The following is a 15,932-nucleotide window of genomic DNA, read 5'->3' on the forward strand; positions in this document are numbered from 1 at the left end:
CTCACTCTAGTATTCTTGCCTGGAAAATTCCGTGGACAGTGGAGCCTGGTGGGCTATAGTCTATGGGGTTGCAAAGAGTCAGCCATGACTGAGCCACTGAGCATGTGTACACAAGTTTAGGTGGAGCTCGCTCATGGTACAGTGGAAGAGTTAACATTTGCAGGGTTTTTTTGTTTTTTTTTTTTTGCCACTTTTAGAATATCTCCATATTCATCCACATTCATTTTGCCTCATTTTTCCTCACAACAACTCTGTGGGTAGACATTGCTATGATTCTCATTTGTGGAGGGTTAAATGACTTGCCCAAATTTATGGGGATAGTACATACCTGATCTGGAATTTGAACTCAAATCTTTTGTCTTCAGATTCCATGTTGTTTCTGCCACAAAAATGAACCATTATTTTTTTTTTTGAAATAAAGCAGTAACATAATTTGTTTAGAATCTACAACTCATCACTATAGTTCATAATCTTGAGATTGCATTCTTGGGAGCAGGGATGGGTGGGTTTTAAGTCCTTGGTGTGCTTAGGGCCTTTTGCTAGGAGGAAGAATTGTCAAAGTTCTCAAGAGCCGCCCACCCCCCCTCCCCCGCCCACCCAAACCTCTGGTGGCTCCAGTTTCTGGAAACTCTTGTCTGCATCCTTAGGAATTTGGGAATTGCCAATTGCTGGCAATTTAGAGCAGGCATGGAGTTTATATGCTAGTGAGTCATAATGATATGTTAGTGTTAATTAGTTTTTTTTCTTCCTTTGATTTTATTGGCCTTAATTGCCACTCTTCACACACAGTATATCAAAGAGCTTTGTAATTTAGTTGTCAAATGTGCATCAGTGATATTATCCTAAATGGTATGCATTTGATACTTTTATAGGGATTGAACCTGGTATTTTCCATTTAAACAATACAGCAGTTTTTTCTTGCTTTTTTTGTATAGAATATATAAATTACAAAGATACTTATAATTTAGTTGTCAAAAAGATATACATATTTTAATTTTATTTTTTCTAGAAAACATTTACTTTTTGCATTAGGTAAACTAATGGACTGAAGCCACCCCTTTCCTTCATCCCCTTTAATCCTTTCAGCATGTCTCTGCCCTAATAAACAGCTGAATTCCTGTAATCTTCTTACTCCCTGAGGCATGCTTGCTCTGGTTTGTAGATTTTTTTTTTCCCACTTCCTCTCTGTTACTCGATTGGTGGCAATGTAAACACATTCCAATGTTAAATTCAACTTTTCTAGCATTGTAGGAACTCCTTTGAATGCATGTGACTAACAGCATGATTTATAGCACAACCCTCCCAATAATCCCTTAATCAGATCACATTTTAATAAACCCCAGGAACATATGGCTACAGGAATTTCAATATGTAGAAATGCAGCCTATGGTTGTTTTTGTCCTCCTCACTGTTGAGATTGTAATATCCTAGACCCTGGTTTTATACTCAAGTCTTATTTTTGACAGTGTCCATTGTAAATGCAGTCACATTCTCTAGGGAAATTCACCACACTGAACGGAGCCCTTTTTTTTTTTTTTTTTTCTGAAGTATAGACTGAGACTTGAGAAGTGAAAAGCATCTTTTTCCCATGAAACCTGATTCTACAAGTTCTCCTGCCAACCCGCTGAGGTGCACTGCTGGGACCAGTGATAATGGCTGATGAAAATTGATGAATAGTCGGTATGAGGTCAAAAAGCTCCTTGGCATTAATAACTGTACTGAGAAGCAGGAACAGGAGGAAAAGATGTCTTTTCCTTCCAAGTGAATTAAAATTTAGTTTTGCCTCAATTTGTTTTCACAAAATATAGATGAAGGTAAAGATTTTTTTTTTTGGTTGAGCTTGTGGATCTCACATTAGATCAAACAGAATTCAAATTACACACAGCTAGGAGGCAGAGTTTGTAAGCACCGGTGGTGGTTGCGAGAATGAATCATCATTTCGATGCAAATGATTTTTGATTGTGGATATGTCTGTGTCTTCAGTTATTGTATGAGACGTGGTCTATTCTTTCGATGTTGAGAGATTTTTAAGTAACAGTAGATATTTTGTCACTATTTGATTTTTTCCATTTAACTACAGTGACCTACATAAATATACCTCATTCATTTTTGGTGAGATTTTTCCTTTTGTGAAATTGCACTTCACTTTATTTTCATACACATAATTGTAAAGTTTGTTTAATGGCTTCTAAGACCTTTCTTCTTCCTCTTTTTTTGTATTTGTTTTAGAGTTCAGGCACCAGGATGCAGTGGTTTTATTTGATGATTTGTTGTGAAGGAATTTCCATGTCAAATGTTTTTAATTAAAATATGTTTCAGCACTTAATTTTTATATTTTAATATTTCTATTCCTTATTAATATTATGGTTATAGTTAACAGTTGTATGTTTAAGTATTTGAAATAAAAGTTAAAAAATTGGAAACAGTGGGTATTGTGTTTTATATTCAAATAATAATACTGAGTACAACATTAAAAAAATGAAATGACATTTTTCCTTGGGGGAAATACAACATGAATTTGGTGCTTTTATAATAAAAAAGCAACAGAATAATGAATATAGTTTATACTAAAACAAGAAAGACAATTTGGTTCCAGATACTTAAGGTAAATGTAGGATTTGAAATGAAAATGTAAATTCCTTTGACAATCAGAAAAATATGATCCTTTGCCCCATAAAATTCATACATTCCTACACTCAACATTTTGATAAGAGTGGTTGACTTGCCAGGGCCACACAGATTATGGCAGAAGTGAGCTAGCCCCCAGGTTCTCTTTCCCTAGTAACAACAACAACAATGGCAACCACAACAACAGTAATAATAGCTACCACTGACCAAACCGTGTGGCAAACACTTTGCCTATGGTTTTCTCATTGGGTTCTTTTGGAGTCAGTACTACTATTTTGTTCACATGACATGCGAGGTCACTGAAGCCTATCTTAGCCTGAAATTGACAGGACTGCGCCTTCACAATTTTCCCTCTAGTTCTGTCCATTTTACCTTCATACTAGTGTGTCATTACCACATCATCCGTGAAATTTCAAGCAACTCAGTGCCGCTTTTGCTGGAGACTTCCCAGCTCACTCCTACTCAGAACAGAGATCTGGCCTGGCTACTTCCATGCAAACATGTCAAGTTTTTAAATATTGAAATATGTTTGTACTTGTAGGTAAACAGCATGTACCCCAAAGACCCTGGTACCCTCCATACTCCTGCAGCCCCAACCCATCTCCCAGGAACTCAGATCCAGCAAGTAACAAGTTGACTGTTGGCACAGCAGGGGGCCTTAAAGACTGTTCCAGTGCGACCATCTTTGATTGACTTTTAAAAAATCCTACTATCTTTACTTTGTACTATTCTCCTCCACCTTTATTGAGGTATTATTGACACATAAAATTGTCAATATTTAAAGTGATGATTTGATATGTGTACATTGTAAAATATTAACCACAATGAAGTTAATTAACTGACCCAGTGCCTCACATAGTTACCTTCTGTATATGTGTAGTTCAGTTCAGTTCAATTTAGTTGCTCAGTCATGTCCTACTCTTTGCCACCCCAAGGACTGCAGCATGCCAGGCCTCCCTGTCCATCACCAGCTCCCAGAGTTTACTCAAACCCATGTCCATTGAGTCGGTGATGCCATCCAACTATCTCATCCTCTGTTGTCCCCTTCTCCTCCCGCCTTCAATCCTTCCCAGCATCAGGGTCTTTTCAAATGAGTCAGTTCATCGCATCAGGTGGCCAAAGTATTGGAGTTTCAGTTTCAGTATCAGTCCTTCCAATGAACAGTCAGGACTGATTTCCCTTAGGATGGACTAGTTGGATCTCCTTGCAGTCCAAGGGATTCTCAAGAGTCTCCTCCAACACCACAGTTCAAAAGCATCAGTCTTCGGTACTCAGCTTTCTTTATAGTCCAACTCTCACATTCATACATGACTACTGGAAAAACCGTAGCCTTGATTAGATGGACCTTTGTTAGCAAAGTAATGTCTCTGCTTTTCAATATGCTTTCTAGATTGGTCATAACTTTTCTTCTAAGGAGCAAGTGTCTTTTAATTTCATGGCTGAAGTCACCATCTGCAGTGATTTTGGAGCCCCCCAAAATAAAGTCTCACTGTTTCCACTGTTTCCCCATCTATTTCCCATGAAGTGATGGGACAAGATGCCACGATCTTAGTTTTCTGAATGCTGAGTTTTAAGCCAACTTTCATCAAGAGGCTCTGATTCCAGCTTGTGCTTCATCCAGTCCAGCATTTCTGATGATGTACTCTGCATATACGTTAGAACACTTAAGACTGAGTCTTTTAACAATTTTCAAGTGTATGAGACAGTACCATGTCAGTAATATAGTCACTCAGCTGTACAAGAGACCCTCAGAACCTACTCATCTTACAACTAAAAGTTGGTACCCTTTGACCAAGGGTATTTGATATTACTGCTGCATTTGAAAATGAAGCAGCTTCTTATCCTTTAAGGCTTAGCTAAGTTCTAGATATTTCTTGATACCCTTTGTAACTATTTCAGCCTGTTTTAAAAGCTATTTATAGGATAACTTTTAGGAGCAGGCAATGTATATACTTGGCACTGGAGACAGAAGGGTGAATTCAGACAGTTTCTGCTCACAAAGAACTGGTTGGAGGTAGACACTGAATCAACAGTAATTATAATAAATGCATGATTCCACAGTCTAGTGGGTGTTATGAACGAGAAGTACTAGGTGCAATTCAAGTACAGTAAGACAAGAGAATTTAAATTGGGGAATCACAGAAACATCTAGGAAGAAGGAACCTTTAAGAGGAGACTGGTAGGATGAGTGGGGTGAGGGCGGGTGTGATAGAACAGGCCCAACATAACCTGTGGGAAGACCGATGGGAGACCTGCCCACTTTTTGACCTTTTATGATTGGCCTCAGAACAGTCATGGCACTTGAGGGTGTATCATTTAGCTTGCTAATGTATTACAATGAGTGTATTACGAGGATCAAGGTCTACTGGAGGTGGAATCTTCTGCCATCTTGGAGCTGCTGGTTGGTTCTAACCAGTTTTTGTCATGTCCCATGACCATGCCATTCTTTTAAAGGTTGTTTCCTGCCCCCTTCCCTTTTGCTTCAACTGGAGAGGTTTCAGAACTGAAGGAAGGTCTGTGTAGCAGAAGCAGACTGAGGGAGGGACTGATAAGTTAAAAGAATCAGGCAGAGGCCTCATCATGCAGGACCCTGTGGTTGGGTAAAGACTTTGGATCCTACCCCAAATGCGAATGGAAACCATTGAAGAGTTTGAGGCATGCAACCCACGCCAAGCCAGGGGAGGGACAAGAGTGAAATGCTTTTGGAAAGGGTTAAATGTGAAGTGATTTGTCTAAGACTGAGAAGGACTATATACATAATTTTAAATGTTGGAGTAGCCACTTCAAACATCTTAGTGACACACTGCCTGCTAATTCTTTTGTCTTTTCCCTCAAGTGACTGTGGCTCTGTTTCCAGTTTAACAGAACCATGTTAGTGCCCTTCATTATTACTTCAAGGTACTCGGGACTATTTAATCTGCATGTTTAAATATATACTATGAAAAAAAAAATATATACTATGTCGGAGATTCCAGATGTTGAAGCTGGTTTTAGAAAATGCAGAGGAACCAGAGATTAAATTGCCAACATTTGTTGGATCATAGAAAAAGCAGGAGAGTTCCAGAAAAACATCTATTTCTGCTTTATTGACTATGCCAAAGCCTTTGACTGTGCGGATCACAATAAACTGGAAAATTCTGAAAGAGATGGGAATACTGGACCACCTGACTTGCCTCTTGAGAAACCTGTATGCAGGTCAGGAGGCAACAGTTAGAACTGGACATGGAACATCAGACTGGTTGGAACATCAGACTGGTTCCAAATAGGAAAAGGAGTACGTCAAGGCTGTATATTGTCACCCTGCTTATTTAACTTATATGCAGAGTACATCATGAGAAACGCTGGGCTGAATGAAGCACTAGCTGGAATCAAGATTGCTGGGAAAAATATCAATAACCTCAGATATGCAGATGACATCACACTTATGGCAGAAAGTGAAGAAGAACTAAAGAGCCTCTTGATGAAAGTGAAAGTGGAGAGTGAAAGTTAGCTTAAAGCTGCTGCTGCTGCTGCTGCTGCGTTGCTTCAGTCGTGTCCAACTCTGTGCGACCCCATAGATGGCAGCCCACCAGGCTCCCCCGTCCCTGGGATTCTCCAGGCAAGAACACTGGAGTGGGTTGCCATTTCCTTCTCCAATACATGAAAGTGAAAAGTGAAAGTGAAGTCGCTCAGTCGTGTCCGACTCTTAGCGACCCCATGGACTGCAGCCCACCAGGCTCCTCCATCCATGGTATTTTCCAGGCAAGAGTGCTGGAGTGGGGGTGCCATTGCCTTCTCCAAAGTAACTAGGGGGCTCACCACAAATGTTATCAGTTCAGCATTTAAGGAGATTGTGCATAAAGTGTGAAAGCATAAGCTCATTAGGTGAGATGTCCCCACACAGAGAGTAGTAACACAGAGGTAAGCAGGAAGGAACAGCTCACATGATATGAATGAAGTTTTATGTGATTTTCTTGTACTGATGAAAAGCTGGGGGTCCCTACCCTGGCCACCCCTCCATGCCCATGCCATTCCACACTCCTCTTGTTTACTGTGTTCATCAGACTGATGCTGTTTCAGTTCCATAAACATGACAAACTTCCTACCCTTTAGACTGACTACTCCTTTTCCACTATGCTTTCCACTTTCTTGACACACTGAACTTGTTTGTGTATTTTGCTCTTGTTTATATATATACATATATGTGTGTCTATCTATATAGATATATAGATCCATGTGTAGATATCTGCATGGGGGTCTTAGTTGCAGCACGTGGGATCTTTGTTGAGTCATGCAAGATCTTTTCTAGTGGTGTTTGGGCTCCAAGGGCTTAGTTGCCCCATGGCATGTAGGATCTTAGTTCCTTGACCAGGGAATTGAATCCACATCCCCTGCATTCCAAGGTGAGTTCTTAAGCAATGGACCATCTTTGTGCTTGGAGAGGAGTAGACTCCCTCAAAATAGTCACCCTGGAAAGCCATGTACTTATTTATTGACATTATTCTGCGTAAACTGTTTGGGACTTACCTTTAAAATCTGTTTGTGAGGCATATCAGAAAACCTACTTTGTTAGCTCAGACTTCACTTTTGGCCTAAAGTGAAAATGACACCCTACTTGGCTTTAGATAACATTTGTCTGTTTCCAAAAACCCAATTCATCTCTAACTGTTGAGTATCTTCAGAAGAATGAAACATAGCCTCTGAAAGTGATTCAAAAGTGAGTCTTAGAACTGTGTTAGGCAAAAGCATTATATCCTTGGGATAAGTGAGTACTCTTCTAATGTGGTTCCTTTGAAAGTTTGCATATGCTTACTAGAAAAGAAATTTTATTGTCTTCAAATCACATCTGGTAGACTCATTAGTGAGATGACTTAAAAAGACTTATTTTTACTCAAACTTACAGTAAGTAAAACCAAAGTACTTGCCCTCAACTTACACACACACACACACACACACACACACACACACACACACACACGAAAAGCAGCTTTAATTGAATCTCTCAGATTATCGTATGTAATCTGCTATCACTTTGAAACAAATACATGTAATTACTTTTTAGCCACTTGGTCATTGTAGACAAATAAAGATAAGAGATGATTGTGGGAATAACTACAATGTGAGGGAAAAACATTCTGAACACTGTGGAGGCTATTTCAGCTCCCACCCATGTCAATTTCTACTGACAGACAAAAAAGAAATAAAAGTAGGGTGATCTTGAAAAAATTAAACAGTATAATTTTGCCGATAACTGGGTAACTACAAATGTTAATAATAGGAATAAATCAATGTAAACAAAAGACATTTTCATATTTTATCAGCTTTATTAGGTAATAGAAACAACAGAAAATCAAAACAATGGTACAGCAAATTATGCAAAAAGAATATTCATCAAGCAACATTACTGAAGCAAAGTGAACATGATTTAATTTTTTCAGATTTATTTCAGTATCTGAGGCATGAACTGTTAGCAGAAATTTTCAGCAGGATTTCCTCTCCTGTATGGTTCATATTTCCCCTAAATTTGGCAATAATACCTTACACATTGTGGACTCAGTGGAAACAAATGAATGAGAGGCTATGGTCTAAGCTCTCGGGCTAAAATGAAATACATTTCCAGAAAAATACTCCAGGGGGGAAGACATTTGTATCTAAGGTCATCTAGTTATCAATTGATATGAAGTCTCAAAATTAACAGTTCTTTTAATTTCAATTCTAGCAAGTATCTAGTTGAACCTGAGCAAGCTCACTGATTCTACAACTTTCACTGGCAGCAAACGCCATATACCAACTAGACTCATAAACACACATATATTTCTTTTTTCCCTTTTAAAAATTATCTACCTGTTAACTTTGTCAATCTCTAAACTTTTATTATTTGGGTAAGTAATCAATATTACTTGTGGAAATAATCTCTCATGAGATCTCTTTAGAGATTCTTATTGTACTCTGACTCGAGACCTCTTTCAGAGAGCTAAGTATCAGTGGACTGAATTTTCATTAAATCTCTCGAAGAACTGTTTCAACCGACTAGCTTACTTTATCATCTGTTAACCATATGACTGGGGAGGAGTGGAGGGGTGGGCGGGTGGGAGTGGGGGAGGAGTCTATGAAGAAAGTGCATGTGGATAGCTTGATAAAATGTAACAAACAATGTAGATTCATTTTGTTTTTTTTCTTCATGTCAATGGAGATTATTATTATTATTTTTTTTTTCTATCTAGCTTCCCTGGTGGCTCAGACAGTAAAGAACCTGCCTGCAACACAGGAGACCTGAGTTCGCTTCCTGGGTTGGGAAGATCCCCCAGACGAGGACATGGCAACCCACTTAAGTATTTTTGCCTGGAGAATTCCCATGGACAGACAAGTCTGGTGGGCTACAGTCCATGGGGTCCAAAGATTTGGGCACAACTGAGTGACTAAACACAACAACAGTCTATCTATCTATCTACCTACCTATTTCCTTATAATTTTTTCTGTATATGGGCATAGTGGGATACAGGTGATCTCAGTTTTAATTTCTGGTCAACCACCAAATTGTTATAGTCCACAAAATAATTCGTTTAACTCCTTTGGGTGTTAGTTTCTTTACTGGTTAAATTTGTATTAACTTGTTGGTGGATTATTTGTTACCAAAAGTTTTATAAAGGACGTAAGCATACCGTGATTATTATTACTACTTCTGTGTTTAAGATTCCTTGAATAAAAATTCAGATCATAAATTCCATTGAATATAACTTTCAGTAAAATATTTTCAAAATACACATTATAGGTCCTGCATAGGTCTAAACACAATGACTGTATTCAGTCAGGCATTATAAGCACTTCCCTTATTACTTTGCTCATATAACTAAATGAAAACATTAGATGTCTTCAATAAACAAAAATATGAAGATAAATTTTATCATTGTTACGATTCTTTAAAATAAGTTTAAAATTTTGATGCCCTTGAATCTGAAAGGCTTTCATGGAACTAATCAAACAACCTTCTAAGAAAGGATTTCTTGGCAGGAGTAATAATTTTCCCAGAACCCTTTTTGTGGAGGGATCTCAGTGGAGGCTTTTTTAGTGATTGAACTCTTTTGGGAGTTTGCAGTGCTCTTGCTATCTTCACATGCTCGTTGCAGTAATATTTATTGCTTCCTTCTGATAGCTGGATGAGTGTGCGTTCTGCCAGATCCATACACTGGGCATGGACCCAGTGTCCATCTCCATGAGAGCAATAGATCATGGCAGGCTTGTTGAGCTCAGTTGAATAAAACGGTACCCAAGTATTGATATCCACATCACAAGTAGGGCAGCATGTAATCCAGTAGCCTGTCTCAGACTCATCTTCCTCATCATCTTCATTGTAGGTGTCAAATTCATCATCACCATCGAAACTGTTTGCTTCTGCACTGAAGCAAAATTCTTCTGAGTCTTCGAAGGGAGTGGAGTCCCCTGGGTCTTCTGTTGATGTCTGACTACTGGTGAAAGTTTTCTGATCTTCATTCACATTGTCTTCAGCACATTTCAATGTATAGAAGTAAAATGCTTCTGAAACAGCCTGTTTATTGTCTCCTGGTATGCCGAGGAAAACAGTTCCATTTCCCATGCTGCTTCCAAACCATATCTTGCTGTGCTTAATATCTGGGGTCCAATCTGGGGTTTCCATCTCATGAATGTCTATCTTGTTATCCTTGAAAGAGATGATGTTGCAGACCATTCTTTTTTGATTTTCAAGCTGATAGCCACCAACAATAACAAATTCATCATTGCTTATTTGAGTCAGGATTGCACTGGAGACAGAGATTCCTCCTGGCAAGACTGTGCACTCCACAGCTGGGCTACCCAGGGGGAGATCAACCCTTATTCTATACAGATTGGCAGGGCGGATGTTATTGGCAAGTGAATGGCCTCCTAAAATATAAACGGTATCATTTCTGGCAATGGAGACATGAAAAGATAGTCCATCTTGAAGTTCTGGAAGAATGTATGACGTAGAGCACCCAAATTCAAAATCCACCAAGAAGACATGGGGCAGGCAGTCAGCTACACTGTTCCATTTCTCTGTGGTTCTTTGAGCAGAAGGTATGTATGACCGTCCTCCAAAGAGAACACCCATACTTTTCCCTCGACTATACACCACGTCAATGGAATGACCATATCTGCCTTCAGGAACGTCTCCTACCAACTCCTTCTCTGTGCAGCGAAAGGTAACTTTTTTGTTGTTCTTGGAAACAACAGACATCACATAAATCTTATCTGAAAGCTCATTATTTGGTGTTTTTCCTCCATGGATGATGTACTGATGCTTTTCAGACTCCAAGTTGCCGCTGAATGTGCAAGTGGCTGGGTATCGAAGAGGAGGAAGGTAGCAGGAATCCTTAGAGAAGACTGCAGGCTTCAGTTTGAGATGATTATGCTTTACCTCAAAATGGAAAACTCCAGTGGGGCAAGACCTCTTGGGCCAGCCTTTTTGGCCAAAGAAGAAAACTTGCTCGTCAAAATTCATTAATGAGAAGCCTGGTTGAATTAACGCCATGCTATTACCGACTGTTACCATCTGTAGTGACATATTCTCTGACGGTGGATAGATCTTTTATCTGAAAGAATTACAAAAAAAAACCCCCAAACTTTCTTTACTTACTACATCTATTCATATAAAATCATTATGTGTAGATTCTCTCACATGCAAAAAGCATGTTAAAAATAAAGAGTTGTCCCGTAAGTTTGCAGTGGAATAGCAAAAATTCAGGCGGCTAGACAAGCAAAGGGACACAGAACCTTTTTGCTTAAAACAATCGTAGCAGCTGGGAGCTGTTTTGGACATGGACTACCGTCCCTTAGATTTCTGGGAATTGTAGTCATTTTCCCTTAGAGATTCACCACTTGTCAGCAGAAAGAACTACATTTCCCAGGAATCCATCCTCTGTGGGACGTGTGGCTCCAATAGTTGCTTCTCCAGGAGACAAGTCTCGCTGAGTAAAGACGCCAAAAATGCGAAGTGACGAGCTGGGAGCCAAGACAGAAGACTAGGGAATGGGAGGTGAGAATGGCTGATGAACACCTAACATCCAGGTTATGGGAAAGTTGCGTACCAGGAGGGGCGTCAGGCTACCCGCGCCCGGGTGTTGTTGGAGCCTCTCCGGGGGACTCATTAACAGATGACCGGGTAGGAAGCATAGCTACTTCTGGCCAGAGTGGGGTTGCCTGGAAACCGCCGCCTGAAGAGACTCCTGGGCAAGAGTCCTCACGGACTCTTGCCGGGACGCTTTGGAGCTTGGGCTCAAAATTGCACACTTGGGCATCCTTAGGTTGCTGGGGCGGGAGTTTGAAGGGGGCACCGAGAATACCAAGCTGTGACTGTTTTGCAGAACCAAAAGATTAATCTCTGAATACCCAGCGTGCTGGGGAAAATTTACCTGGTAGAGATTTTTACCATTCCTGTATATAGTCATGGAAATATGGTAATTAGACTTTACCGAATACCTTGCCAAAGGCTGTTTGCTTTCTCAGCTGCTCTTGCTTCGATTTTAGATTTCTTTTAGGGAAGCAGAGAAGTTTTCCAACACCTCTTCTCTCCCCTGTCTCTTCCCCTCCCTCCCTTCCTCCTTCTTTTGATAAGAAAATTAGAGTTAGTGGCCATTATTTCAGATCCCTTTCCTGTTCCAGAACCTCGAAGTAGTTCTTTAGTAATTCTGTTGTAAGCAAGTGTTAAAAAAGTGGTACCAGAATTATACAGAAGGTAATATTTGTATGATTTTTAAAAAGAGATATTTATCAGATGAAATAAGCTTGCTTAATTAAAAAAAAATTATTACCTACCTTGAAGAGATATCAGGAGCCTTTATGTGAAATACACTCCCTGTTTGCAGACTAAATTCCTAAATTAAAGGAAACAAAAAAAGCACAGATTACTTGACTTCTAAGAATAAACTGTTAATGTTTCAAAAACAGTGGCTAAGAGGATGGACTCTGAAAGTTGACTCCCTGGATTCAAATCCTGGCTCTGTCACTTCCTATGTTACCTTGGGCAAGTAATTTAACCTGTGTCTAGTTTCCTCATCTGTAAAATGATAATTTTACCTACCTCACTGGTTGATGTAAGTTGTGATTAGTAAGTTAATAACACGCAAAGCACTTAGAACAGGGCTTTGTACACTGTAAGTCCTAGTTGTGATGATTATATTTGAACTTATAAAAAGTAAGGTTGTTAATGCACAGTTAGCTGATAAGAAGGGTTTTAAGGTCTGGGAATCTGGTTAGTGGGTATAGATTGATAATTTTTTAGACTGGTGAGAATTGAGTAAACATATGCAACAGTCAGTCCTAAAGAAAATCAGTTCTGAGTATTCATTGGAAGGAATGATGCTGAAGCTGAAGCTCCAGTGCTTTGGGCACCTGATGCGAAGAACTAACTCACTGAAAAAAACCCTGATACTGAGAAAGATTGTATGCAGGAGGAGAAGGGGACAACAGAGGATGAGATGGCTGGATGGCGTCACCAACTCAATGGACGTGAGTTTGAGTAATCTCCGGGAGTTGGTTGATGGACAGGGAAGCCTGGCGTGCTACAGCACATGGGGTCACAAAGAGTCGGACACCACTGAGTGACTGAACTGAACTGTTGCAACAGAAGGGGCCTCCCAGGTGGCTCAGTGGTAAAGAATCTACCTGCAGTTCAGGAGATGTGGGTTTGATCCCTGGGTTGGGAAGATCCCTTGGAGGAGGAAATGGCAACCCACTTCAGTATTCTTACTTGGGCAATCCCATAGAGGAGCCTGGTGGGCCTGTAGTCCACAGGGGCACAAAGAGTTGGACACGACGTTGCGTGCATAGGACAGCAGGACAGAGGTGTTGGTGGTGAGCTCAATTTAAGTAACAGGGAATATTTTATTCTTCTTGTTACCCTTCCACTAACTCCTGATTAAATATGCAGACTCTTAAGTTAGAGTGTCTGAGTCCAAATTTGGGCTGAAACACATATTTGCTGTTTAACTCTCTTGGCCAAGTTTATTTTCTCTGTTTTCTTATCTGTGAAGTAGGGATAGTATTAGTATCTATTCATTGAGTTATTTTTGAGAGTAAATGAGATGACACATAAATCACACAGCACGTATGTGATTATATATGCTGGTGCATAATAAGTATTGAATAAACATTAGCCTGCCAATGCAGGAGACGCAGGTTCGATCCCTGGATCAGGAAGATCCCCTGGAGGAGGAAATGACAACCCACTCCGGCATTCTTGCCTGGAAAATTCCATGTACTGGTCCAGGAGCCTGGAGGGGCTACAGTCTGCTGCTACTGCTGCTGCTAAGTCGTGTCAGCCGTGTCCGACTCTGTGCGACCCCATAGACAGCAGCCCACCAGGCTCCCCCGTCCCTGGGATTCTCCAGGCAAGAACACTGGAGTGGGTTGCCATTTCCTTCTCCGATGCATGAAAGTGAAAAGTGAAAGTGTAGTCGCTCAGTCGTGTCTGACTCTTCGCAGACCCCATGGACTGCAGCCTACCAGGCTCCTCCACCCATGGGATTTCCCAGGCAAGAGTACTGGAGTGGGGTGCCATTGCCTTCTCCAGGGCTACAGTCTATGGCGTTGCAAAGAGTTGGACAGGACTTAGTGACTGAGCATAGCACACCATACAGCAAACATTATTTGATGGTATAATTGATTTTATTCTGCCTGCAAAGTTTCCTTGGGCCATTTGGAATCTATGGTCAGTCTAATGCAGTTTTGGTGGGGCCTTGAAGATCAGATCTAATTAATTGCTAATCATTCTCTTCTAGTTATTTTTAGCTCAGGAGATTCAAAGTGTGATATTTTAATAATCATCTTGTGGGTTATTAAAACAAATGAGGAACTTGAATGAGAAGGATTATGCCTAAGGTTATGAAACAAGCCTCTTTCTTCCTCAGACATGGTGGTTTGTAGGTTCAGCAACTTGCCTTGCTTATGAAATAACCTGGGCAAGTGTTTTATTTACTTGTGGCCTATCCAGGTGTATGTGAGAGAAGGCGTCTGTGCAACTAAGAAAATGCTCTCCATTGGAACTAAAGGGAAATATTGTTGGCACTCAGTTTAGTAAAGGAAAACCAGCAGTGATTACATTCAGCAGATGATTTTCAGAGTTGCCCATTCTGGGGTTGAGGGAGCACCCGCGCCAGTGCCTGCTTATTGTAAACACCAGGGAAGACTGGCCTTCACCCAGTAATGACTGGGCTAGAGAGCCCGCTATGCAGAGGTAATGGATCCCAGATCCCAAGGGGTGACCATACACCAAGAGTGCTTGCTATTAAACAGAAAGTTTCACTGTAGCCTATTGGCTTCATTTTAAAGTTCATGGGGATTTTGAATTTTAAATTAATTTTTATTGGAGTATAATTGCTTTGCAACGTTGTGTGAGTTTCTACTGTACAACAAAATGAATCAGCCACACATATACACATATCCCCTCCCTTTTGGACTTCCTTCTCGTTCAGGTCACCACAGTGCCTTATGTAGAGTTCTCTGTGCTATACAATGAGTTCTCATTAAAAAAACAGATTACTAAAAAAATTGATTATAAATAAAGTTCATAGGGATTTTGACTTCTCATAAAGGAAAACATGGTTATTGTAGATTAAACAAACTTTTCTTAGGCAAGACATGACGAATACTACCTCTTTGTGTAGCTTTTTTGGGTCCCCAAAGATTCCTGACCTGTTTTCCCTTTGATGTCCTGCTCTTGGCTCACCCCATAATTACAGGGCCCTAAAAAATAGTGGTAAAGTTGGTTATTGTTAAGATGAATTACCTCTTCTTGAAACACAAAGTGTTTGTGTTTTTAATTTTTAGGTTATACATTTTAAACCATGGCTGGATGACTTATGTATTTAAAGAATGAACAAGAACATTGAAAGTGTTTTCACTTTATTTTGCCACGAAGTTTAGATTTTGCAACTTTGCTTTACTAACTTAAATATGTCTTCACAGGAGTAGACTATGGTATATTTTCCATGGTTTCAATGTGATTTGTCCCAGCTCGGTTTTTGAATGAGTTTTTAAAAGGTGATACTATAACCAAAATAACCTACTGAAGTGGTTCATTTTAAATAGGCCAGATAAAAACAGACAGGGTTTGAAAAAGACACTGTTCTTCGATTGAAGGAACTTTCAAAGTCAACACATTAAAGATTCTTTTTAAGAGACAGAAATACAGGACCAATAAATTTATACAAGTTTCTCAACCTCATGCTAACATTCCTCAGCAGGGAGCGTTTCACTTATTCACTATGAAGCCAGGGCATAGTTGAGAATCAAAAGAGGACTAATGGTGTGAGGTCTGGGTTTGTAGTTTCCTG

At 39.9% G+C, this 15,932-nt stretch overlaps 2 protein-coding genes across 5 annotated transcripts in view; one reads left to right on the forward strand and one right to left on the reverse strand.

Moving 5' to 3' along the window:
- Positions 1-9,580: 9,580 nt before the first annotated feature.
- On the reverse strand, positions 9,581-11,164 carry RAG2 (recombination activating 2). Its single transcript, XM_040259021.1, has one exon. The coding sequence runs from the start codon at positions 11,162-11,164 to the stop codon at positions 9,581-9,583; it is 1,584 nt and encodes a 527-aa protein (XP_040114955.1).
- A 332-nt stretch (positions 11,165-11,496) lies between these two features.
- The window catches only part of LOC120876887 (intraflagellar transport associated protein), a 71,266-nt gene continuing 66,830 nt past the window's right edge, over positions 11,497-15,932 (forward strand). For 3 of the 4 annotated variants that reach the window (XM_040259030.1, XM_040259031.1, XM_040259029.1), the window contains exon 1: positions 11,516-11,635. The gene's annotated coding sequence lies outside the window, so the exon portion shown is untranslated. Of the gene's footprint in view, positions 11,636-15,932 lie in introns of all 4 variants that reach the window. The other variant, XM_040259028.1, reaches the window with a different exon arrangement.

This window comes from Oryx dammah, unplaced genomic scaffold (genome assembly GCF_014754425.2).
Source record: "Oryx dammah isolate SB20612 unplaced genomic scaffold, SCBI_Odam_1.1 HiC_scaffold_17, whole genome shotgun sequence".
In the NCBI taxonomy this organism is placed as follows: Eukaryota; Metazoa; Chordata; class Mammalia; order Artiodactyla; family Bovidae; genus Oryx; species Oryx dammah.

Excerpts from the sequence above, each read along its gene's own strand:
- RAG2 (XM_040259021.1), bottom strand. The coding sequence starts at position 11,164 with ATGTCACTACAGATGGTAACAGTCGGTAATAGCATGGCGTTAATTCAA.